At 36.1% G+C, this 27,666-nt stretch overlaps 1 protein-coding gene across 3 annotated transcripts; it reads right to left on the minus strand.

Annotated features, from left to right (window-relative positions):
* Positions 1–2,058: 2,058 nt before the first annotated feature.
* LOC140151087 (uncharacterized) lies at positions 2,059–27,666 on the minus strand. Of its 3 annotated transcripts, none has more exons than XM_072173301.1 (15): positions 27,459–27,666; positions 25,704–25,852; positions 24,789–24,891; positions 24,073–24,193; positions 23,192–23,278; positions 21,997–22,144; positions 14,584–14,686; positions 13,938–14,058; positions 13,510–13,560; positions 12,786–12,918; positions 11,977–12,055; positions 9,831–9,913; positions 8,646–8,702; positions 7,691–7,822; positions 2,059–4,121 (listed from the first exon to the last, which is right to left on the minus strand). In XM_072173301.1, the coding sequence occupies exons 1-15, from the start codon at positions 27,468–27,470 to the stop codon at positions 3,905–3,907; spliced, it is 1,596 nt and encodes a 531-aa protein (XP_072029402.1). In that variant the 5' UTR covers positions 27,471–27,666; the 3' UTR covers positions 2,059–3,904. The 3 variants fall into 3 exon arrangements, with proteins under 3 accessions (XP_072029402.1, XP_072029400.1, XP_072029401.1); XM_072173299.1 differs by having other exon boundaries at positions 23,135–23,278; XM_072173300.1 differs by lacking the exons at positions 13,938–14,058; positions 14,584–14,686 and adding exons at positions 17,390–17,510; positions 21,282–21,384 and having other exon boundaries at positions 23,135–23,278.

Consider the following 27,666-nt stretch of genomic DNA (forward strand, 5'->3'; position numbering starts at 1 on the left):
TTCTTTACAATCCCAATTTTAATACACGCTTTAAGGGATGGGGTATGAACATTGGGACAGTATTTATTGTGGGACATTAGAGCACATCAGACATATCGAATTGCATTCTGAATACGAAGAATGTCCTTCAGATATCAAATAATTTTGAATTTTTTGAAATTCTCAATGTAATACAAATTTTATGGCAAATCATTAAAAATTGATATTTTTGATATTTAACAGTACTCGAAGTAAACTTTATAAATCTGATGATTTATACTTAAAGTGTATGTAGATGGGATGAAAAGCCGACGATCAATTGAAAAGTTTGACCTTTAGTATTGAAGATATGGATTTTTTCCCCAAAACACCAACAAAAAAAGGTCTTTTTGGGAAAAAATCCATATCTTCAATATGAAAGGTCAAAATTTTCAATTGATCATCGGCTTTTCTTCCCAGTTACATACACTTTAAGAATATATCACTAGATTTATAAAATTTACTTCGAGGACTGTTATTATATCAAAATGTGAAAAATATCAAATTTTAATAATTTGTCATAAAATTTGTATTATATCGTGAATTTCAAAAATGAAAATTATTTGATATCAGAAAGACATTCTTCAGTATTCAGAATGCAATCGATATGTCTAATGTGCTCTCATGTCCCACAAAAATACTGTCAACACACTCATTCCAGATCCCTTAAGTCCAGCAAAGAATAATTTGTCTTGAGTCTGTGTAGGCGGAAGGGGGGGTCATAAATATTTTCGATCAGAGATAGGGGTTCATAAAAAAATTAAATCCCCTTATTGCTTCATTATGCATAGTATGGAGTCGGTGAGTCCCTCAAAATCAAGGTTGCTCCGAATAACAAATGGATATGGCCTAAATGCAGGCTTTTTACTGATACCAAAATTTCAATTTTGATGGCGACAAAGTTATTGATCAGACCCTAGAAAGAATAGGGGCTGATCAGACCACTGTTATATTTTTTAGAGCATCGGATTTACACAATGCTTAGGTCATTATGCTTTATATAAGCTGCTGAACACTTAGGCCCTAGACACCTCGCCCATTAAAGATCATTTTGGGATGTTGCTTGAAAAAAGCGGCTACAGACTCGACATAGAATATTTGATGTAACATAATACGTTATTCAATCTACTCTTAGTGTATTTCCAGTAATGATAAAGTTCTAACAAATGTCTGATGACATAAAATCAATATGTTGGTAGAAATGTATTATCAATTTCACATCATCAAACATTTGTTAGAACTTAAACATTATGATTACTGGAGATAGTATACAAATATATACTGCCATGAGAGGTTCTGGTTAAAACTATGGGCCCGAGGTGAGATCAATAGTACTATTTTCCTGAGGGGCGCAGTCCCGAAGGAAAATAGTATTAATTGATCTCAACGAGGTACAGGGGTGTGAGTGACCTCTATTAAAAAAAGAGGAACTTTGTTCAAAAAAGAGGAAAAGCACTGAAATATGATCAAAATGGGTTGAAAATGAAAGAAAAAGCTGAAATTTTGCCTCAAAGATATATATAAAAGAGATTTCACACCCCTGGAGGGACCATAGTTTTAACCAGAACTTCGAATAAAGGCAGTATATATTTGTTTTATATACTTCATTAATATGTTCTTTGTTCATTGATTGGTTAAAAGAAAATTATTTGACGTTTTGACTCTCCAGCTTCTATCCTGAGTGAACAGCACGACCAATTTAAGCACAACCTATATTTTGCCCTTCAAAAAAATCGAATAGGCTAAAATCGAGCTAACCAATTACAGCAGCGAAAGAAAAGCAGAACTATTTTTGGTCATGTGATCCACTTTTAACCAATCAATGAACAAGAATATATTAATGAAGTATATAAAATGGAAATAGATTAAATAACGTAGATATGTTACATTGAATATTCTTCATCCACTAAAAAGTCTGTAGGGCCCATAATACAAGTGTAGTACCATAAATAGATGGTGTGTTTGTTTGGATTTTAGATGCGGGGTTGTATACTATAATACACAGACAACACTTTCAATAACCAAACAAAAAATGCAATATTTATTCGTAAGGTACTTTATTACTTCTCCATACCCTTTAATAAAATACAACATTTACAATTAATTTACATGATTTGTACCAAAATAATGTCATGGACGGATTAGGTATAAATTTCAGAAAACATCACCACACATGATTTGTAGGAAAATAATGTCAAGCGTCAGGTAGCCTGATGGACGGATAATCAGATTTCAGAAAACATCTTAACTATACATTTGTAGGAAAATAATGTCATGCATCGGGTAGCCTGATGGACGGATGATCAGATTAGGTGTTAAGTTCAGAAAACATCACTATACATTTGTACTGTAGGAAAATAATGTCAAGCATTGGCAGCTTTATGGACGGATCATTTAGTATAAATTTCAGAAAACATTGATAACCATATTAACAATTATGGTCACAAAAGGTACAACAATTGCAACAGTTACGACACAATACCGGGTACATGCAGGTGACAAACAGGAAACTCACAATCGTCTTTGCTTGAACTAAGGAAGTAAAGAAAACGCATTTTTCCAAATGATAGACAGATCCAGAGATGGACTTGATTCATGATTGTATGCTGTGTAGTAATAATTATGGTTGGCTTACCAATGGCTAATCCAAAACGTGGCAAGAATGAATCTGTGAAAGAGGGTTCACAGCCAGCGCTAATTGGAATTCACATAGCAATGCGCGCAGGTGTCTGAGACAGACTTCAGGCTGAAGTTAATCAGTCTTGAAATTGCCTTGTAGCCCTGGCTTGCAGCATTTCAAAAGTAAAAGTCCAAAAACAAATATTTCACAATTGCCAGTGATGAATTTTTCTTGTTTTTTTTTCATTTGTGACACGATCTGGTCCATGGGGCCAAAGGAGGCATTTTTGAAAATTGAGCTACTGTAATTATTACACATACAATAAGCTATCATTTACTGAAAACACTAAGTGTCTAGCATTGGTTCTAAAGTTATAAAGTGTTTTGATGTCTATTTGCTTATGTATTTTATTGTTTTTTCACTCCATATTTTTATCTTTATCTCGGTTTCAAATTTGCCACCTTTGGCCCCCATGGACCAGATCGTGTCACATTTTAACAAGTTAACAATGATACAGAGAGCTAAAATGGAATAATTTTCAATGGCTCCTAACCTTCATAATATGATCACATCTCAAAATTGGACCTTGTTTTTACTCATGAATGTGCATCACTTTTCTTTCAATTTTCAAAATGATATCCCTCTTTCCTCTGAGATATAAAAATTTACACTGATAATTCTGTATTTACAGCTTACCAAAAATATATGACATTTTTGCAAAACAATTATTGCCATTTTGATATAGCACTGCACAGACAGAAACAATTTTGCAACAAAACGTGTGGTAAAAAGTACAAAAATTTCATTATATAGTTCATACAACAACAAAATTATGTTGGAAACAAATTGACCTGTACACAAGTAGCAAGTTGATTTCTGCATCATTATGTTTCCATGAAGACTTGGTAACCTGTACTCACTTCACACAATAAATGTTTGATATTGTTTAACCTTAAACAAATTAAGGTTTCCTCTCATGCTCAGAAGTGGCGGTAAGTTCCATATAAACCACAGACGTTATCACATATTTAATATGTACTATAAAAAAATTTGGACTTGGGCTATTCCAGTTGAAAACCATACATCCCCTATGGAAGCCATGAACTTAATCTTCCACACAGGGGGTGCAGATTTCAAATGGAGTCAACCATTCAACCAACCCAATTTGAAATCTACACTCCCTATGTGGGAGATAAAGGTCATGTCTTCCATAGGGGGTGTATGGATTTCAACTGGAATAGCCTGTTGATCAAAGAAAGTTGTCAATCACTCAAGAACTTTTGCTAATGATTTCACAGCTGCTTTACCACCTGTTGATGTTCCAAGATAAGTTGTACATGTAACTTGCATATGTGACCTATTGACTTCATGAATTTCTTTGAGTTTTTGTAGTTCCATTCTAGTCCAATCTTGTTTGGTTCTTTGGTAGTCTTTCTTCCGCCTTTCTTGTGCGTTGCTGCTGTACTTCGTTCGTAGTTCCTCCCTGAATGAAGAAAGTCATCAAGAAACAAATGTAAGTTACTTATAATTTTTCAATTATTCTGATCAACTCTTAGACTATGCCATAGTCGATTTTTGATAAATAAAAATGTTATTAATCATGATGAACGCATTCAGTTGAACTCGAAATTAAACTGATATTTAGTACATCAAAATACTAGTATAAAATGGTTATGAAAAAGTTTAGGCTATATAACTTATTTGTGACAGTAAAAGTAAAGTATAGGCCCTACGTAGGCTTATATTATTGAATGCAACATATCATAATGGCATAATTATAATGCCACTTCAATACTGAACAATTCTAATTTTAGAATCTGCCAGTTTATTATCCGAAAAACCGACTATGGACTTTCACTTTTAAGCAGAACTTTACCCCGGGACTCACACACTGTCAATCATACTTGTTTATCAATAACATCTAACCACAAGACTAAGCATGGAAGTACAATACGCGCTAGACGCAAATGTTCATCCACCAGCACAAAAGCGCCGCATTCCCTAGATAGTTGTGTACCATGTATAGTTATAATGGTACCAGTACGCGCCGGGAGGATTTAAACAATAACGAGATCTGGGCGACCAATCACAAGCCAAATTCATTTTTAAAGATGCATTACATCATGACCCAATTTTAGTTAGGCCAGAAATTGGCCTAACTCTCAAGGCAAAGTCAGTAGGCCACTTGGGAAGCTAACAAACAGAGGGCGTGCGGTGACTGAAAAGATCAGTTGTGAAAATCTATCAATTGTGCACTCAATAATTAAATCAGAGTTTTAAGCTTAAATGTAATAGCCAGAGTAGTGCACAATTGGCAAGTGGACTACGGAGAAGTCTAATCAACTCTTAATACTCTGTAAATCATGTGCTCAGTACTGGATTTGATGTGGATTCAATCCAGATGAAAACCTGTTGTTTTCAGCTGGTTGAAACTTAGGGCGCGTTCTCACTATGCCTGTTTGATACCAGGACGTGGACTCGATCCTACATCGAGTCCACTTCCAAGCATAGTGAGAACGCGAAATAAGTGGTCTCGATCCTACTAGGACGTGGTATCAAACAGCATAGTGAGAACGTGTTTACAAGTGGACTCGATCCACTTATACCGGAAATGCTGTATGCACAACCTTGATGGCCGACGTTGTACTATTATAGTAGGGGTGACCAATGAACCATCAACTTGATTAGAACACTCCCATAGACATGCAGGGAGCTCAACTGTGCACTGCTTGCACAGACATTTCTAAATTGAGCTCATTCTTTTATTTTTGTTAGTGCCAATTATGTTTTGTAACTATCCTGCAAATTACAGCATCATAACTTATTTGGTTTTTCTGTAAGTGTGAGTCAAAATTGGTCAATCGCCACAGTGCGCTTAATTGCCAGTGGCCCAGTGCAGCACTGCTCAGAATGGCACAACAAAAAAAAAAAAAAAAGATCAGGTGAACACCTTGACCTACTGAGCTGTAATTTGGCAGAGTTGTTGTTATTACCTCTATCATACCCTCTGTAAAAAGGAAAAAAAAAGCGGACAAGTAGATCTCGAGTTAAAAATTAAATCACCAGCTTCCTTTGGAATTTCCAAACACCTTTCGAATCATGTTAAATAGACACCTTTCTGAACATAAATGTGAAGTTTCATGCTCATTTGTTGTATTATTCACCTGATCTCAACCCTAAACATTTTCTTATATTTATACCATCTGCACTGACTTGCTGCTATACACGCACAGGAGCTGTACTTTTAAAATCTGCGCCTAATCAATAATGAGTCTTTCACTCCATTGTTAAAGTACTGTGCTCTCTGTAGCATATGGTGTGACCAGGCCCTGGATGTGATGGTTTTGTAGCACATGACAGTATTCATTCAAGCCTATCAAGGTCTGTTATTAGCCACTTGCTGAATGGCTGGGCATTATCAGCTATCAAAGAGATACCTTATGCTGCTGCCAATCACAATAGAGGTTAAACATTTTGTTAAAACCCCAGAAGTGATATCAGGATAAAGCTGTGCATGTTGGTACTTGATTGTTTGGATTCCTATGTTGAAAATCCCTTGTAGTACATTAGTATTTTTCTTATGTGTAGTGTATATTGTTGTGGAAAAAAAGTTCACACTGGACTTTTGATTTTGTGCCACTTTGGCCATTATGGATGATTTTTGGCAAATGTTTTCTAAAAGCATGATTTCAGTGCCTCGGTTTGAAGAAATACTTAATGCTATTGACTAGTAAAAGTGCCATTTCATAAGAAACCCTTTGATACTTTCACAATATGCTTGTTTCATGTTTGCATATATATTAAAATAAAAAAATATAAAAGGTAAATATATGCTTATACCAATTTTGCTCACATTGCTATATTTAGACTTTGTCAATTTATTTCGTTCCAATGACATGTCAGAATGGGAAACTTTGAAAATTCATAATTCGAAAAGTTTTTGACCGATTTTGACCATTTAACCACCAAAATACTTCTGTTGATGAGTTCTTTCCAGAAAATAATCTTTTGTAGCAAAAGGGGCAACATGAAATTATGATGGTCATCCCTAATTATAGGCCTATACAATATACATGTCTACATTATATAATTTTCCATGATAAAATTTAAACATGCATTTTCAACTTAAAAATTCATAGCTGGTATTATAGAACAAATTTATACAGGATTTATTTCATGTAATTTACAACATTTATTTTTATACGGAAAAGTCGAGGGAAAGTGGCTATACACGGACGTTAGATTCGAGATGCTTGCCGTGGTTTGATGAGCAGCTTCTAGTGCAGAGTGAAAACAACGGCATCGCGGCAAGATACAGATTTTAGCCAGTTTCAGAATTAAACAAAACTTTACAGGATAGTACAAAACTGGGATATTCAGGTTTAATATTCGTTTTCGAGGTGTACATTTTGCTAGACTGAGTTAAATTACCAATCAAAATAGTATTTTTGATGTTGATTTAGAGGTTGTGTTGCGTGTGAATTTGCGTGCTTGACCAAAATCAGAAATAACAACCCGATGTATTTCTCTCATTTGCACGTATAGGCCTAATATAAAATAACAGTTTTTAGAGCTGTTTATTTCAGATCTTTCCAAATACACCACAAAATAACATATCCATAGATTGAAGAAATATATCAGGGGGCCTGGAAATAAAACATGATCTTTCAAAATTGATAGTCTATAGTAAAGTTTGATTTGTGCTGTGAGTTCGGCTCAAAACATGCATTGCAACAGAATTTGTGACGTCATGGTCATGCATTGAAGTGCTTGATATTATAACATACGGGTAAGTGGAGTCGATCCTACATCAGCATTTTGGTGTTAGTGAGAACGCGAAATCAATGTGGACTCGGACCTAGGTACAAGACCCCATGTCTGTAGTGAGAACACATCCTTAATCTGCATCAATCCACATCTTCACCAATTCATCACCTTGCTCATGGTGTGCCAAGAGAGCAAGCCATAAATTTAACCCTTCTAAAATTTTGTCTATAATCTCAAACATATCAATATTATGTCAGTTATGCCCTGAAATGTGACTGCTCTTACCTTAATTTGGGTACATCTGCCCAGTTGAGCCTTTCTTTAGTCATGGGACCACTTTTCACAATTTCTACAATTGGCCACTTAGGTAGTCTTGTGCTGCCTTCTTTCTCATTTCCATCTTGTGTCATTTTAGGTCTGGAAAAAATAGCATAAATGATTATTTTCAACTCAAGATAATGAAAAAAAAAACACACAAAGAAGTAGAAAAATGAATAAAAGACAAGTCATAATTACATTGGGCTATTGCAGTTAAAATCCATACACCCTATGGAATAGAACACATAAGAGTAATCTCCCACATAGGGATGTAGATTTCAAATGGAGTCGCCCATTCAGTTAACCCATTTGAAATTCACACTCACTGTGTGGAAGATTAAGGTCATGTCTTCCTTTATGGGGTGTATAGATTTCAACTGGAAATAGGCCATTCTTTAAATGTGTTGAAATTCACAGTTACACATTGCTTATGCTGATTTGAATACACTGAATTTTTCTGTGAAAATAGAACATAGTTGAACTTGTTTTATTCTCTTTCATTTCACCTTGAATTTTACATGTATATAAATTTGAATGCACTGACTTTTTCTATGAAAATGGAGCCCAGTTGAACTTTTTTTTCTCTTTATTTTGCCTTGGAAAATTTTATGTTCAAAATAATGTTTCTGTGTGGATCTGATACACAAAGTTACACAAACTCTGGTTTGATGGTGATGTCTAATCAACAAATGAAGAGTTCACTGAGATCCAAAACTGATATATCCATTTTTCTCAATTTGGGATATAGGCAAATATAACTGGTGAAATAAAAGAAAATAGTACGAAAATATACTTTTGGTCAATGTTCTTGTGCAGTGCTTACTTATATAAAATTTTGTTTCTTAATCAAAACTCCCATCAGAAGTAGGTGAAACCCACAATAACAAAAACAACAAAAATACCACAGTGATGTTGAACTTACTCTGGATTTTCAACTCTTGGTGATCTTGGTGTTGAAGGAGGTACATCATCCAAATCTCTGAAGAAATGAAGAAAAGCAAAATAAAATATGAAAAGATTTTGGTTACAAATAAATTACAGGCAGGATAAGTAGTTATAGTCTGTAATAAATGGTACACTAACCAGCATGCATGTTTTGTGCATTAAGAATACTCAAACCATACCTAGCATAACATTTACAGCATAAATATCAATAAATTTAATTATGTTCGTTTCATTTCATTTTAATAGCTAATACAGCTAAATTTAAAGGGGTGGAATAACAAAATTATATTCATAGAATTGTTTGACTCAATGGTTTTTCTGTGCAAATGTTCCATTATGTTGGTTTTTGATCAACTGATTTCTTTTGTTTGTGTTTGGTAATAAGAGATATTCTGTGTGTATATCAAAGAGGGAAACATTAACTTGTGTGTGGAGTGGAGGTGGGGGGGGGGGGGCTACCGTAAAAACTTGATAGTTCGCATATGTGACCCATTCTGACAAAACCAGGAACAAGTTGCATATTTGACATTTCAGATTTGAATACAAATGTAAGCACGGGACAATAAGCTTTAAAATGATACCAAACTTATATACTCTTCAAGATATGGATAATTTTGTAAATGATACCTTGATATTTTTTTCCAAATTGCTACTTTTAGTAATGGGCTAATTAGTTTCCTGCTTTACATAGGATTAAATAGGGATTATCATAGTTCAACTGTCAATTATTGATTAAATAAACCTCTTTTTAATAAGTACTTTCAAGGATTTGAAAGTCCACTTAGTCCCAAGGTCAATACCATGAAATTAAGAATTCCAAAGTTTGATTTTTTTATGGGAATGTCATCTTTAAAGGCCTATAACTCAAAAACATGCCTGGCGACTTGTTCCGGGTTTTGTTGGAGCTGGTCACATTTGTGCTTACTATCGAGCGCTTTTGAAAACATGAAATTGTACCAAAGTCCGGCACTTTACCAACTGAGTTAATGGGTTGAGACACACATTTGCAGGTTAACTATTTGTATCGATGATTTGCTCAAAACCCTTTACACTTTTGTGGATGGGGCTCTTCATGTTTGCATGTTTTAAAAGCACTCAATAGTAAGCACATTATTAAGTTTTTATGGCATGTCCATAAGTTTTCTACAGAGTAGGTACTTACACATCCATCCTATGTGATACTTCTGGATCTACCATTCCTATTGCAGTCTTCCTGGTAATAAAACCATGCTTCACATGATCAGGCTAAATAGAAAAAGAATCATGAAACGTGTTATCATCATGTGCAATGTGAAAATACTTTTCAAGTGCAAGCACCTTAAATTCTACACATAACAAGGCGGTTCTCGAACCACGAGTCTCGCCTGCTTTTGTGACCGCCTGCTTTTGCGATAACTGTTGGTAGAGAGGTAAATGAATTTGGCGGTTATCGGCTGGGCACGATTATCTGGCCGATGGTAACTGTACCCACCAAGTTTCATGTCCATACGACAGTTTTTACTAATTTGACCTCAGATGACCCCTGGTGACCCCAAAATGACCTTCCAAAAATTTGCCTTGAAATGTTGACTGTACCCATCAAGTTTCATGCCCATACGAGTTTTTAATAACTTGACCTCAGATGACCCTGAGTGACCTCGGATGACCCGTAATGACCTTCCAAAAATTTGGCAAAACCAAAGAACTATTTCATCAAAGTAATAAATCAAAACAGAAAGATGCTTCCTTTACGAGTTATCACTCATTGAAAGTGCTACTTTGCTATACTTTACATGGAAAGCGACTATCTTAAAGTCGTCATATTTCCTTAATTACATGACCGATCAAGCTGTTATTGGGATATGTGATGCACAGTTGAAAATTAATTATTAAAAGATTTGGTGACCTCAGATGACCTTTGACCTTGTATGTGACCTTTGACCTCACGAAATTGGATAAAGTATGTTGCGCTGAAAAATCAAATTTGGCAATACCAAAGAACTATTTCATCAAATAAATCAAAACAGAAAGATGCTTCCTTTACGGTGATCACTCATTGAAAGTGCTACTTTGCTATACTTTACAAAAGCGACTATCTTAAAGTCATCATATTTCCTTAATTACATGACCGATCAAGCTGTTATTGGGATATGTGATGCACAGTTGAAAATTAATAATTAAAAGATTTGGTGACCTCAGTTGACCTTTGACCTTGTATGTGACCTTTGACCTCATGAAAATCTAATCAGGTCGAGTACCTCTAGCCACGCAACTCCCCACGAAGTTACATCACTGTACCCCGTACGGATCTCCAGATAATCTGTTCACACGGTATTTTGCTTATTACGCATATATTATGCAAATTAGGTACTTAATTACCATATTTTACGCTCAAAATCTAATCAGGTCGAGAACCTCTGGCCCCGCTACTCCTCACCAAGTTACGTCACTGTACCCCATACGGATCTCCAGATAATCTGTTCACAAGGTATTTTGCTTATTACGCATATATTAGGCAAATTAGGTACTTAATTACCATATTTTACGCTCAAAATCTAATCAGGTCGAGAACCTCTGGCCCCGCTACTCCTCACCAAGTTACGTCACTGTACTCCATACGGATCTCCAGATAAGCTGTTCACAAGGTTTTTTGCTTGATACGCATCAAATACGCATAAATTATGCAAATTAGGTACTTAATTAGCATATTTTGCGCTGAAAATCTAATCAGGTCGAGAACATCCACCGGCCAGGAGTATACCCACCAAGTTACGTCACTGTACCCCATAATGGATCTCCAGATAAGCTGTTCACAAGGGTTTTTTGCTTGATACGCATCAAATACGCATAAATTATGCAAATTAGGTACTTAATTAGCATATTTTAGCTGAAAATCTAATCAGGTCGAGAACATCTGGCCTTACTCCCCACCAAGTTACGTCACTGTACCCCATACGGATCTCCAGATAATCTGTTCACAAGGTATTTTGCTTATTACGCATAAATTATGCAAATTAGGTACTTAATTACCATATTTTGCGCTCAAAATCTAATCAGGTCGACACCCTTTAGTCATGCTACCCCCTATAAAGTTTCATCATCATAGCACTTACGGTTCTCAAGATAACGCGTTCACAAGCTTTTTCCGAACACACACACGCACACACACCCCCACACACGCAAACGCCCACCCACACACCATAGTGATTACTAAGTCTCTCCCTGAACATTCAGGCGAGACAAAAAAGTGACAGTAACTGAGAAGTTGACAAGACAAAGTGTATTATGTTATTTATGAAAAAAACACATTTTTTAAAGATATCACTTACATAATCTAGAATGAATTCCACTGCGTATGTATTGTAGTAAGGCTCTAAACTTGAGAAGATAAATGGTGAATATGGCTTACTGCAAAATAAAATAGACAATAATGATAAGCAATCTGTAAAAATGTAAATCGGTTTAACTCATTCTCCATGAGTCTGTCAGCAAACAATTGCTTGTGCACCCCCCCCCCCTCCCCCATGCAAAGTGACAATTACCAACAACAAGCAATTTTTAGGTCAATCCTTCCTGTAATTTTTTTGTATAAGCTAATCCCAACCCTAACCTTAGTTATGTGTAAAATTACATGAAGGAATGAAATTTTTCAATCTTCTATTTAAATTTCCAACTTAAAGACTATAACAATGTTGTCAGCATATTCATCACCAACTGGAACTTGAGGAATTTTCAATCACAATTAACACAAGAAAATGAAATAAATGTTACTCATATTTCCTCACTTGCTTGATTCCTACTCTGCTTGCAATGCCATCACTTGCTTTATGTTCTATTACTGACTTGGGCTATTCCAGTTGAAATCCATATACCCCATATAGAAAACATGACCTTAATCTCCCACACAGGGAGTGTGAATTTCAAATGGGGTTACCTATTAAAATGGGCGACTCCATTTGAAATCTACACTCCTTGTGCGAGAGATTAAGGTCATGTCTTCCATAGGGGGTGTATGGATGTCAACTGGAATAGCCCATTGATATAATCAGCCAGACATGAGAATAATCAACTAATCAATCAATCAATCAATCAATCAATCAATCCAACTTATTCAAATTCATCAATTAAATTTACTTACAATTCTGGTTTGACTATTCTTGTAGACTCTTTCTCTAAACTCTGTTTAAGTCTAGTAAACTCTGCCTCAAATTGCCTCTTCCTCTTCTCCTCTGCTGTTTCCTCTGCTGTTTCGGAACCCTCCTCTTCATCAGCTAAATTGTGAATAAATTGCAACAACAGGTTAATAAGGATACATGAACTACAAAGACACACTTTTCATTCAAAATTGCAGCACTTGGACTTAAGATCTGAAATTGTAGATAGGAGATCATCATACAAAGAGATTTGTCAGGAACATATTACAAAATAGTATAAATTAGACCTACTTATTTTTCAAAACAAGTCGCATTCTTGAAATGTTTGAGGGGACCCTTTAAAGAAATTGCACTCTAGTACTTAAACTGTTGACTGATTGTGTGGAAGTCCTTGGTACAGATTTTTGAAGCATTTCATTATGTGAAACCATGGCCAAATGCCCCCCCCACTTTTCAATAATGATTGACACCACTGCTTTCATGGATTTTGATTTTAAGCTATAGCCCAAAATAGGCTAAAAGACAGGAATGTTCAAAATCGACTTATTTGTTAAATCAGCTAACTTGATCACATTACATAAAAAATCACCCCAATTTGAATAGTCTGAATTTCCAGTTCAAGTCTTAATGTTTCGTTCCCTCTCTGGAATATCTTTATTTTGTATATAAGATTGACATGATTTGTAAAATCTTAAAATACCATCTTACCTCCAGCCCCTTCCTCTTCATCGTCCGCTTTTGCGGCCTTCTGTTTTGTTGCTACATGGAAAACAAAGAAGTTGTCATTATTCTATGAGTCTATGAAAGTCCCATCTTCACACAAAAACAGACACAACTGTAACAATTTCTTGAGCGAACAACACTGATTTTCAACACAGGAAAATAGCATTAATTATACTCCCATCAGTTTCATTATTGAACATTTGAATTGTGTTCTACAAGACTTTCTCTGTACCTTTTTCTCTGTGATATATTCTGATGGTGTATCCAGGGTTCTGCACCCTTGGGTTTTTGACATAATTGACTAAATTTGATGCATTTTTTCATTATTTGTGTTAATTTTTGGCAGCATCTCCCGGGGTGGGTACTTCCTCCACAAAAATGATAAAATGTAGGAAAGCTACTATGACACTTACGTTCTGTTGATTCAGTACATTCCAGCTCTCTTACAATTTGATTATCATCCTCATCATCAGCAAACCAGCGATCACAAGCAAATGTAAATGTAGCCCCGTCTTCCTCATTATCAACTACAACCTGGAATAAAGATGTGGAACTATGTCAGTAACACTGTCACAAATAATAGGCCAAATTAATGAGCATTTTACATGGTAACATTGAATGGTACCTCCCAGCAAATAACTCCATGTATCATGCCTGAGCGTCAAGTCACAGTTGTCTGCAAGGCAACTTTGACGATCCTACGCTACATGCTGCAAATGATTGTGAAAACAGCACCCGCATTTGCTCACTAGATTTTTGAATCACACAGTGTGACTGCTAAAATAATGCCCTTTAGATCCATCGTCCGCTTTGCTTCTTTATGTTATTTGATGAAAATGTAGTTATCTTAACTACCCTGGTAGGCCTTGGTGCTGATTTTTGAAGCATTTCATTATGTGAAACAATGACCAAATGCCCCCCCCCCCACTTTTCAATAATGATTGACACCACTGTCAAATACACATAATTGTATCCTCAAATTTTTTCACTTTAAATTAATACACCCGGCCATAACCTCCAAAAAATCCTAATTAACCCAGTTTTCTCCATTCAACTCACCTTATCTAAGAACCAAGCAGGGCCAGCTCCTGAGTTGTCATGTCCAATCTTAATCTTGCTAAGTTTACCCAAATCCTTTGCCTTGATGTTAAATACATCCTCCCTGAAAAATACAAACAAGAAATGCATAAGAAAATGAAAAATTGCCATAGATCTATAATCAGTATTCATATTATTAGAGTGCAATTGATTGTGGTGTTTTTGTTTACCGCACACAATATCTTTCTGAACAAATTTCCAAAGATTTCCAATCAACTTGCTGAAAAGGTCTATTACCCCATTGCCCTGATTGAATCGGATCAAGTCACAAATATTTGAAATTAATCATCAACAGGTTAATACTATACTGCGCCAAAAAGTATCCTTACACTTGGAAAAATAATCACAATTTTAAAACTGACCCATATTGGTGTAAAATTGTTTTTTTAATAGATGCACTATCTAATCCAGCACATTATGACATCTCATTGAATCCAATTTCAACAACTCCTCCTATACCTTTGTACAGGAGTCAACCGTTGTTAATCCATGATGAATCCACACTTTTACTGTAAGCGTGTCACGCGAACGCTTGAGCGAGACTACGGCGTTACTGCGAGAGCGTAAAATTCGTCATGCCTGGAACCTGTGTGCGTACGCAAGCTTTACAAGTTGAATTCATTCATTTTTCAGGCAGCGGCTAAACATTGCAGTTTTGTGGTTTTATTGCGGATATTAACAGAGAAATCATCGACGTCTTTGCAAGGCTGAGTGGCAATGATTAACTGACACTCCTCATAAATAATCATGTGAATTTACGATCTTTAGCTTCTTTTTCGTTGTTGAAAGGATTCAATCATGTTTCACCGTTGTTCATCACCGTTTAACAACTTCGCGTCCGGTGCGTCTGCGTGGTTTACCGCTCGGGCAGCTAAAGCTGCCCTCGCCCTAAAATAAACCACGCAGACGACTGTCGTCACTGTCGTTAAACGGTGATGAACAACGGTGAAACATGATTGAATCTAACTGATTTCAAGAAGCAAAGTTACAAGCATTTGATTAGACGAAGGTCCAGTTTTAAAAGTGACAAACTAGCCTATTCAAAACTTCACGGACTAGACATCTGGGTTGAGAGTGGTAAATGGCAAATTTGTGTGTGCCTTTAATTTAAAACAAAAGGAACAAAAGAAAACTGAAACAAAAGAACTGACAAATAAAATGAGAGTTATGAAAAGTACAGAGAAGTAAAAACTGAAATAAAAACTGCTTTAAATAAAGCTTCATTGAAGAAACTGTGTTGTCTCTTTGTTGCGCTTGTTGGAATCTTTTTGCGCCTTGTATAGGCCAGTTTGTCACACTGGACCTTCATCTATTCAATTGCTTGTAACTTTACTTCTTGAGGTCATTGGATTCAATGTTGTATCATATGTGCAGGATTAGATAGTGCATCTAATAAAAGAACAAATTTACCCCAATATGGTTCAGTGTTGAAATTGTGATTATTTTTCCAAGTGTAAGGATACTTTTTTGGTGCAGTATATGTATGGTTACAGTGTATGGTTACTCTAAAATTATTCTGACAAAAACTTCATTGTTGTTGACTAGTTTGAAACTTTTCTTTAAGGTTAATACTATGTTTGCTCTTACTTGTTCCTCTCAAAGTTGTTTTCCACATTGTCCAGTTTTGTCTCTCCTGATTCTCCTTTCTCTCCATATAATGTAATAAGTACATTGGCATCAGTTCCTGCTGTTAATTTACCGCCAGTAAATATGTGAAGTACATAGCCAATATCACCTGAAACCAGAAAAGTGAATACAAAATGAAAAAAATCCCTTCAAAACATCGGATTTTGAGCACCAGTTCCTTGCTGGGCCAGTAAGTCAATCATAACACTTTTTGTGTGCATGCACTGGCCTATCTCGATAGTTAGCATATGTGCTTACTATCGAGCGCATTAAAACATGCAAACATGAAGAGCCCCATCCACAAAAGTGTAAAGGTTATTGAGGAAATCATCGATACACATAGTTATAAGCGAACAAGTTAACCTGCACACGTGTGTCTCAACCCCATTTGCTCAGTTGGTAAAAGCGCGGACTTTAGTACAATTTCATTTTTTCAAAAGCGCTTGGTAGTAAGCACATATGCTAACTATAGAGTTTTTACGGTATTATGTGTTTGTGCAAAAAGTACCCACATTATCCCGCCATGTTGTATAACTTGTATAACCTATTTGGGCAATGTGACACTAAGTTTTTCTAAAACAGATGCTGATGGGGACAATCAATGCAAATAAATTATAAAGTAAACCTCCTTAGTTATATTGGATTATATGTAAGTCATAAAACATTAGATTCTTTAGATAAAAAATATTATAAAAGACAAAAGAAAGAACATTATAAGTTGAACACAAATTGATTTACAAACTTACCTTTTGTACCATCTTTCTTTCCTTTGGCCCCTCCCTTTTTGTTATTATTATTCTTATTTTTGACTTCTTCTCTTTTGTAGCTGTAAGTTGATAAAAACAAATATAATGAATACAGGTCGTATATTAATTTATAGCTTGAGTTGCAACAACATGTTAACTTTGATGTACACTGTATAGTACTTCATCAGTTTTGAAGATCAGTAACTGAGGGGTCAACAGACAACCTGCTGACAATTTTGTCCACTACATTCACTTTTTAACCACTAGATCAGGATTTATGATAAAATATCAAAATGGAAATATATAATGACAGTGCAGAATTGGTAAGATGATAAGTTTTAAGAAAATGATATAGGTATGAACTTTTGTACGAGTCAAAATAATGTAAAACTTACGTTCTGTTGATTTAGTACATTCCAACTCTCGTACGATTTGATTATCATCCTCATCATCTGCAAACCAGCGATCACATGCAAACTCATAGGTGGCGCCATCTTCAGCATCTTCAACAAGAACCTGTAAAGATTTTCAACCAAATTATTAAATCTTTGTACTCTATGGGGTTAGATAAGCAATAATTGCTCTGATCACAATTCACCCTCAATATAGATAAACTTAATTTGCATGAAAGCTCCAGCATTTTGTATTATTCATATTTATCAAAATAAATGTCCAAATTTCTGTTGAAACATTGAATTTGATACAAATAGTGAAAGTCTAACAAACTATATTCTAGATTTTTACAAGTTAAGTACCATGGAAATTAATTGCTAATGCAGACTTGACACTTTATAAAAAAATTCATCATGTCAAATAGCTTACCTTGTCCAAAAACCAAGCTGGCCCTCCCCCTGAGTTATCATGTCCTATCTTGATTCTAGTCAGCTTACCAAGATCCTTAGCTTTGATGTTAAATATATCCTCCTAAAAATTAGACAATAATAGAGATTAATGATGTTGCTTGTTACCTGTTTCAAAGAAAAATTATTTTGGTGAAATTATATGGTATGTAAATAAATGCAGGGATTTCCAATGCACGACTTATCATATCTAACAAGCGGATCTGAAAGTGCAATTTAACACAGCAGCACTACAAGGTAAACCAGATAATATAGGACAGGAATATGAGAAGAGGTCTGATTTTAGAATGCAGTGAGGAAAACCACAGGACCAGGAGAAAACTTGTGAGGACAGTCATGGACCGGCCACCATGCACAAACATGTCCTGCACTGAGTGGAATCATACCCGGGCCACAGCAGTGAGAGGTGAGTGCTACTGCTACGACACTAACCTGTAAAATCTCTTGTTAAAACAATGTTTCTCATCCAGAACTAAAATTATAAAGCTAGTGCTGTATCACATTGTAATTTACCTATTGTAATAATTGCACTTCATACTTCCATTTTCAGAAAATATTGCACATCAACTTCAAAAGTAGGATGCAATTAATTGGGAGACACAAGTTAGGAAAATTATTGAGCTGTTCTGTGATTAACATTCGCGGCATAAGTGGATAGACATGTTACCAGGTCCGGGAGGTTCTTAGAAAAGAGGGAACAGGGATGTGCGGCTGATTGGGGGGGTATTTTCATCCATTTAATTAAGATTTTTTTTGGTTTAGTCATGATAAATATGGTTTAAGAAAGGATGTTTTTTTCCAAATTTTCACGAAACATTTATTAATCTAGCTTGAATATTGTCAAAATCTTACTTGTTCCTCTCAAAATTGTTTTCCACATTGTCCAGTTTTGTCTCTCCTGATTCTCCTTTCTCTCCATATAATGTAATAATAACATTGGCATCAGTTCCTGCTGTTAATTTACCACCAGTAAATATATGGAGTACATAGCCATTGTCACCTGAAAGAAAAAGAACTTTATTATAAAAGATCTGTCACACCAGCTCATGCTACTATAGGATTCAAATATAACCGGCACATACCTGGAGGAATACATATACACACATTGTTTAGCCTCAAGTTCGGTACTGACGTAGGTGCGTATTTCGCTGGTTGCAGTATAAGAATTGTGCGCATAATGTTAATTGTGCAGCGCATACTTGCATGTGTACAAGGGCGGTTTGTTGGCATGTTTACAACGCGACGGAAAATGCACTGCTGTCACTACCAAATGAATACATGTATCTGCCTCTGAAATAAACCACAGTGCATGGCTACTACATGTATGTTATTTACTTGAAATACTGTTGGTTTATTGTTTTACTTGAGCAGATCTACAATGCCAGGTTTATTCATTAATATGATGATTTTGTTTATCTCTTTGCGATGCATAAAATGCATGTCTAGCCATCCAGAATAAAAAGAGTATTAATGTCAACTTGTGACAGATTAATCAATCATATTTATATCTACAAAGGACTGTGTGCACTTTGAATAATGCAAATGATTTTTTTAAATACAAAATTCAGTGTTGTGAGAACAGAACAACTTGGGTACCATATTGTTTAGTTTCTATACAACTTACCTTTAGTTTGACCTTTTGCCTGACCCTTTGCTGGGGTCTTTTTCGGAGTGCCTGTGGAGTCGGATTCTTCTTTTTCTTTTTGGTAGCTGAATATACAAAAGGAACAAGAAATCAAAAAAGTTAACACATTTATACATTAATGATAAATCACCAGTAAATTCTTCATGTACTTTAATACTAACTTACAACCACTTCTCAATATTTTATCAAATCAGATGATACAATTTTGATCTCTGTATAATTATGTTTCAGTCGGTGGCAGCACCTTGTTCTTACCTGCATCTTAAATTTAAAAAATACTGAAGATAGTACATCACACACCGACATCGCCTGGCTAATAACTACTTTGTCAGCAGAGATACTAAAATAAATACGCGGGATCGATACACATGAATTTGCTATGCACGAGTTTGATATGAGAAGAAAATCTTTGGATACCGGTGTAGAAAATGATGAATATCTCCCGTAAATGATTTCGTATAAAGAAACCAGATGTGGTTCCTTGCACTTGAATATATATTTTGAACAGATATGATAGTCGTTAGTTTGCGTCTTGAGAGAGTAGCTTGCGTCTTGAGTCAAAAATTGACAATAATTCTGAGTTATATAGCGCAGTGTATAGGCCAATCGTAAAGGTATTCTAAAAGCATATGACCTATGTCGTACCTTGCTCGACTGACACACAGCGAGGTCAGTCACCGAGCTAATCGGGGCTATTGTCAGTAGCCTTAGTCAGATGTCCTTCGCCCATTGTGCGACTCAAAACTATTAAACAGGTCGATACAAAATGGCCATGCGTGGCGGTGGATTCAACGTACCATGGCGACTTCTGCCATGAAGATATCGAGGCGATGACACTGTGCATCATGCCCAACTATGGTATTAGTTTCAAACACTTACGTTCTGTTGATTTAGTACATTCCAAGTCTCGTGCGATTTGATTATCATCCTCATCATCAGCAAACCAGCGATCGCATGCAAACTTCGTAGGTGGCGCCATCTTCAGCATCTTCAACAAGAACCTGCAATAAGAAATATTAATATGATCAGTTACATAGCAAATTCACATTTCAAATCCTGATAATTGCTGAGTGTGTGTGGTTCACTAATGTGTGGCATTAATCATCTATGGGAGCTCATCCGGGTAATAGGCTACGGGATATCACCTCCCTAGAAAATGTTTTTCGCTCTTTTTATGCTAAAATATCCTCTAATTCCAGAAATGTTTTTTTTTAAAGTATTTTACTTATGGGCCCCAGATCCATGGGTTGGCTCCAACTTATCTGCAGGATAATGTTCACCTTCATTCATCAGTTAACACCAGACATCATTTGCTTCGTTCTTCTCTTGATAAAACCAGACTTCATATTCCGTATACAAACCACTGCCTAGGGGATCAGGCTTTCCATGTTGCTGGCCCACGGATATGGAATACTCTTCCACAGCATCTTCGTGAGGCCCCACCCTAAACAGGTTCAAAGAACTCCTCAAATCACATTTTATTGCCTGTTTCATAATATTGTTTTTGTTTATATTCATTTGCATATATATGCATGTTTTTGTAGCGTAAGTCTATTGTAGTTTAAGTCTATTGTAATGCGCTTTGGTATTTTATGATTAGGCGCAATATAAATTCTTATATGTATGTATGTATCCGAGTTACATTTCATATTCTGTTTGCTGTGCACTCTGCCCCTGATACCCTTCTTCCTAACTGAAATAATGATAGTTTTGGCTAAAATGAAAAAGTGATGAGGGTGGGTGATGGGAAACTTGGAATCAACTTTCATTGGCCTAACCTACCTTGTCTAAGAACCAAGCTGGTCCTCCTCCTGTGTTATCATGTCCTATCTTAATCTTGCTGAGTTTACCAAGGTCCTTAGCTTTGATGTTGAAGATGTCTTCTCTGTTTGTGGAACAAAAAAAAACAAGAATAAACTTGGTGTGTGCAACAATAGAAACTTTTATATGTACCTCGATGAAAATGAAAAAATAATCACAAATCACTGGATGTTTCCCATAGTGATGGATGTTGATTGCAAATTTATCAACATCAGGAAAGAGTTGAGTAGGTGAATTGTATTGCACATAGATTACAAACTAACCAATAACGGGGCATAGATTTCCCCATGCAGATTTTATTTTACCAGGTGGGCCAGGTCCATCTACAGGGCAAAATCAACCACAATTGCCATGTGAATCTTTTTTAACCCAGTAAGAATCTTGATTTTGGGCGAAATTGTGTCAAATTGCAAATTGGGTTGGTATTTGATTTTGGGCTAAAATAATGAAAAATGTTCGTGCACCAGGCCAAAAATGATGTCCATCCGGAAGATTTGACCAACTGAGTTAATTCCAAATCCATTACAAAAATGAAATCACTAAATCTGCCAGTTATTAACTGATAACAAATTTATCAGCTTCAGATTGACTTTTAGATTAGTCAGACTTTTCTCAAATTTGTACTCACAGAGGCAGGTACTTTCATATTCTACCTTCCTACTAACAAGCTACTTACTTGTTCCTCTCAAAGTTGTTTTCCACATTGTCCAGTTTTGTCTCTCCTGATTCTCCTTTCTCTCCATATAATGTAATAATAACATTGGCATCAGTTCCTGCTGTTAATTTACCACCAGTAAATATATGGAGTACATAGCCATTGTCACCTGAAACCAGAAAAAGAACTTTATTATAAAAGATCTGTCACACCAGTTCATGCTACTATAGGATTCAAATATAACCGGCAGGTACCTGGAGGAATACGTATCTACATGTGAGTGGACACTATGAATGAGCCGTAAACGCGGCAAATTGTATTCTGAGTTACAGTGTAAAATATGCGTGAAGGTCGTATTCATAGCTATCACAATTCAGTGCGACGAGTATCTCATCAAACACTGTTTAAATCAATCAATTATACTATTGGTGAAGAGGATAATAAACTTCTACCTATTTCTATAGAATAGTTCTTGTCTTTGTTTGCTTTGGCTAAATCCTGTTCAATTGGTGGATAACAAAGCATTGTATTTTGTTTAGGTATGTATAATCAACAATTAACAATGAGAGGACATTCCTGAACCTCGTTGACTTGGGGATGATTTGAAATGACCGCCAATTATGACTGTTTGATTTTTTATTACCAGAAATGGTAAAAGAACAGCAAAAATATACTGATGTCACTACCAAACTTGAGGTGAACCAGTATGTATTTGCCTCTCAATTTAAAACAGAGGTTCAATGTCATTTACTGAAGATACTGTACTGTTGGTTTATTGTTTTACTTCAGCATTCCTAAAATGCCAGGTGTTTTCACCAATATATTAAATGATTTTGTTTCTCTTTCCGATAATAAAATACATACCGTATATAATGTTAAAGTGGCTAATATAACCCATCCAGAATAAAAGGTTATTGATTGTCAACTTGTGACAAATGAATCAATCATTTTTATCTATATATCCTCAAAGGACAGTGAGAACTATGAGTACATACAAAAGATTTGTTTAATCCAACAAATCAGTATTGTAAGAACAGAACAACTTGTGTACACATTTAGTCTCTATACAATTGATATAGGTTTTTGTCTAAATGTTGTTCTTTCAATTTTCATTTGTATCACAGAAATGTCTTTTTAGACATGCCATTTTCACACTCACCTTCATCCTTTGATTTTTCCTTTTTGCCGCCTTTCGTTCCATCACCCTTAGCTTGACCTTTGGTTTGACCTTTTGCCTGACCCTTTGCTGGAGTCTTCTTTGGAGAGCCTTTCGGGTCAGCTTTCTTCTTCTTCTTTTTGGTAGCTGAATATACAAAAGGAACAAGAAATCAAAAAGGTTAACACATTCATGCATTAATGATAAATCACCAGTAAATTCTTCATGTACTTTTAATACTAACTTACAACCACTTCTCAATATTTTATCAAATCAGACGATACAATATTGATCTCTGTATAATTATGTTTCAGTCGGTGGCAGCACCAAGGGGAGGTGGGGCATGCTTGGGGGGGGGGGGGAATTTGCCCCCTAGTCAGAAGCAAAAAATCCTTGATAACCCTCTATTTTAAGGGGAAATGCAAATGTTTATGAATTTTTGCCCCCCCCCTACTTTCTGGTTCCGCCACTGGATTAAGTCTTACATGTAATTTCATCTGATTCCTGCTTACAGTGACGACGGAAGAGTTAAAATTTAGGAGGGAAGATCATACTCTGTTCTGGTCTTACTGGGACATTTGGGTGCAAAACATGCAAATTTGCTATCTGATAGGTCAGTGCATGCAAGCGTGCACAATTTCGATTTTGACCCAAAACACTATTTTTTGGACAAAAGGGAAGTTACACAGGGCAATATTGCTTTTGTTCCATTAGGATTTTTAGGAGGGATCCGGATGGTCACCCCTTGAAAAATGTAGGGGGTGTGACCCCCCTCCCCTGCTAAAGCCACCTATGCCTGCTTATTCAGTAACTTGTTTCGGAGATGTTATAAAAACTTGGAAATGCTTATTTTCTTAAGTTTTCTATCCTTTATTTTGCCTTCATCTCAAATGAAATTTGTTTGAAGAAAGTATCATGCCCAACTATATTTAAGCACTTACGTTCTGTTGATTTAGTACATTCCAACTCTCGTACAATTTGATTATCATCCTCGTCATCAGCAAACCAGCGATCACATGCAAACTCATAGGTGGCGCCATCTTCAGCATCTTCAACAAGAACCTGCAAGAAGAAATATTGACATCATCAGTTTTTAAGTATTTGTCCTGAAGAGTCATCAGCATTCTGCAAGACTGAATGTGTTACTCTACATGCACCGAAGTCACTCCCATTGTGCCCTGTACACCATCCGATAATAAACACACGTAAAAGGTTAGCTTTTTAGTGGGTAGGCACTGATACTACGCGTATCGTGTTTAGGATGTCAAAAACATGAAATATTGGAAATTAGGGTAGCAAAATAGCAATTGCTTATACGTGGAAATGAAATTTAGGGTATTAAATTTGATACAAGGAATAAAATTCTTGTTTAGGGTGTGAAAACAGGCGTGTGTTACCTGTTTAGGGTATCGTTTTGGCCAAGGGTTAAATCCTTGTTTAGGGTGCTTTTCAAAAGTTGATTATCGCAGATGGTGTACAGGCCACAATGGTAGTGACCTCCCTGGGTACATGCATGTAGTTTTAATTTCATTCTGTGTGCTGGTGCATACCCCATATGGTGTAGGCCTACATAATCAGCTGCCCCCTGAAATGCCACTGCCTGCAAAGGCTCAAACATACATTCCCAAAGCTGTGAGCACACTTGATTATAACCCACCTTGTCTAAGAACCAAGCTGGTCCTCCTCCTGTGTTATCATGTCCTATCTTGATCTTGCTGAGTTTACCAAGGTCCTTAGCTTTGATGTTGAAGATGTCTTCTCTGTTTGTGGAACAAAAAAAAACAAGAGTAAGCTTGGTGTGTACAAAAATAGTACATTGTTCTCAATCAGAAAGAAACTTTTATATAACGTACCTGCATGAATTATGCATCAAATCAAAAGTTGGGTGTATCACATAGTGACGAATATTGGTCGCAAATTTATCAAGAACATTGAGTATGGTAGGTAAATTGTATTAGGCATAGATTACAAACTTCCCCAAGGTGTTTTTTTTTATATGACTGGGCAACTCATTTAACATCTGGCCTGGTAAATACAAAATTTCACCCTGATTTTGAGCTCAAATAGTGAAAAATGGAAAATGTTTGTACGCCGGGCCAAAATGATGCCCAACAAGAATGTTTTCTTTGCCTCTCTGACAACTGACCAACTGATCCACATAATTATTAAATCACTGAATCTGTCAGAAAAAGTTAGTGACTGACAACAAATTTGGCAGCTTCAGCTTAACATCTAGTCACACTTTTCTCAATTTACTCACACAAGGCTGTCAACTCATTGAGCATTAGACTCACACGTTTGGGTACTTTCTCACATCAAGTTATTAAAATCACACGCCAAGGTAATCTCACATATCATCGAAAAAAATTAGTGTCCTACTCCTTATTATAGATTCTCAGGGTGCCCTGGCTCAAATAATCGGTCGGCAAACAATAATTCTGTCCTGGTCTTGCCTGGTACTCCACTGTTCAACAGTATCTCACATCAAGCAATTTCAAAAAGTTGACAGCCCAGACTGACTCACAAGAACAGGTACTTTTGAAATCTACCTTCCTGATAACAAGCTACTTACTTGTTTCTTTCAAAGTTGTTTTCCACATTGTCCAGTTTTGTCTCTCCTGATTCTCCTTTCTCTCCATATAATGTAATAAGTACATTGGCATCAGTTCCTGCTGTTAATTTGCCACCAGTAAAAATATGGAGCACATAGCCATTGTCACCCTGCAGAAAAGAAAAAAAGTAAAGAAAATTCATTAAAACTTAACATCAGTTTCTTATTAAAATTCAATAATTATTACAATATCATCAAAATAATCATGTAACACAGTGTTTTTTCACCTGCTCAGAGTAAATAAAAATAAAAATTGGTAGTGACGTCAATACTCTTTCGCGGTTGCGCCGCAAGCGTGCGGACAAATCGCTCCTGTACGCGTGCGTGTACACTCAGGGCGTTTAACTTTACGTGTGCGATTCGATACTGCGGCGAACAAAATATGCACGTGTCGTATGTCACTTCCAAACTTAAGATGAACCAAATTATAGCCTACTAAGTAGTTAGTCCTGTTCAACAAAATTCAATGCCAATTCTGTGGTCTTATTCAACTATTTAAACTGTGAGTGTGAGGATCTATTTGAAATGGCAAAATGTTGTACCAAAATATTTTATAGGTCAATTGTGGATAGGATTGGGAGACATTCCCCACAAGAGCAGCCTAAACATTTGGCAAAGATGCAGCGGCAAGTATCTAATAATAGGACATTTATATGGAAACGATAAAAATAGCCTGATCTTTCATTTGATATCAATTTATTACAAACACTGTACACTACCATTACCATACATTAAAATTCCATGAGGAATTAGTCACAACCAGTGACAATGTTTAGGAACATTTACATGTTCTTTTTTGTGAACTCTTTTTGCTAGTCCGAGCCGGAGTCCGAGGTGCTCTGGCGATAACACTCCGATCGCCAGGCAATCTACGTTCGCGTTTATAACTGGTGTAGTAGGCCAGTGGGACCACGGAACCGCTACGTGAACGAGCTATCTTTTTGCATGAATGCTTGAAGGGGTGACAGTATTCTACAATCACATAATTTACAACACAAGGAACATTTAATATGTGTTCCTTTTGTCTGAGACTTATTAGTCTCAGTTTTCGTGAAAGGGTCAAGTCCTCAAAAGCTATTTAAGTTACTACAGTCTTGTCCACGGCTATGCAAGCGTGCCCATGGGCCCATGGCATGTGTCACACGGGGTGTCACGTCTCGGCTAGTTGTAGTAACCAATTTATGTAGAAATTTCGAACGTTTGAGGACTTGTTCTCAACCCGGTTCTCAAGTTGTAGATACCCTAGTTCCAGTAACTGTAACTCGTCGTACCTAGATCCGTAGATGTCATTATGTTTATGATAAAGACTGAAGTCTTGCTGGCAGGACTAGTCACGGTAGTAGATACCCCGTAGCCTAGGTGCCTCCAGGGTTTTATTTTGGCAAGTTTGCATTAGTATATCTAGTAACATACTCACTTTGTGTCACTGATCGTCTGATGTGATTGCTCAACTTATTCTACACATCAGATTTGTCCAAAGAAATATTTAAAAAGATGATTTTTGAATGATTTTTATGAGCAGCGAAAAGTCCACTCCACCCCACGACTATGTTATGTACATGTGAATATGGTGATGAATGCACGCGAAATCGCGGCGGCACATACACGCAGCTCCTTGGAACTCACGTCTCGGCATTTATTTAATATAAAATACAATTTTAAGCTTTACATTTACAATCATGATTTAATTGAAATTTTACTTATGAATAAACTCACCTTATCTGCCATTTCTTTCTTGATGTTACAGTTGAGTTAGATGTTTGAAAAATGAATAAAATCGTTGATAAAAAACGGCCTAATTCCTTCTCTGCATCTTGTGTGTGTACAGTCAACAACAGCGTATGTAATGTTTACGATCGGGTGTTTACGTCTGTTTGGGAACACCATTCACAAGCTGCACAGCTGAGATACACCGCGGGATAAA

This window comes from Amphiura filiformis, chromosome 4 (assembly GCF_039555335.1).
Source record: "Amphiura filiformis chromosome 4, Afil_fr2py, whole genome shotgun sequence".
In the NCBI taxonomy this organism is placed as follows: Eukaryota; Metazoa; Echinodermata; class Ophiuroidea; order Amphilepidida; family Amphiuridae; genus Amphiura; species Amphiura filiformis.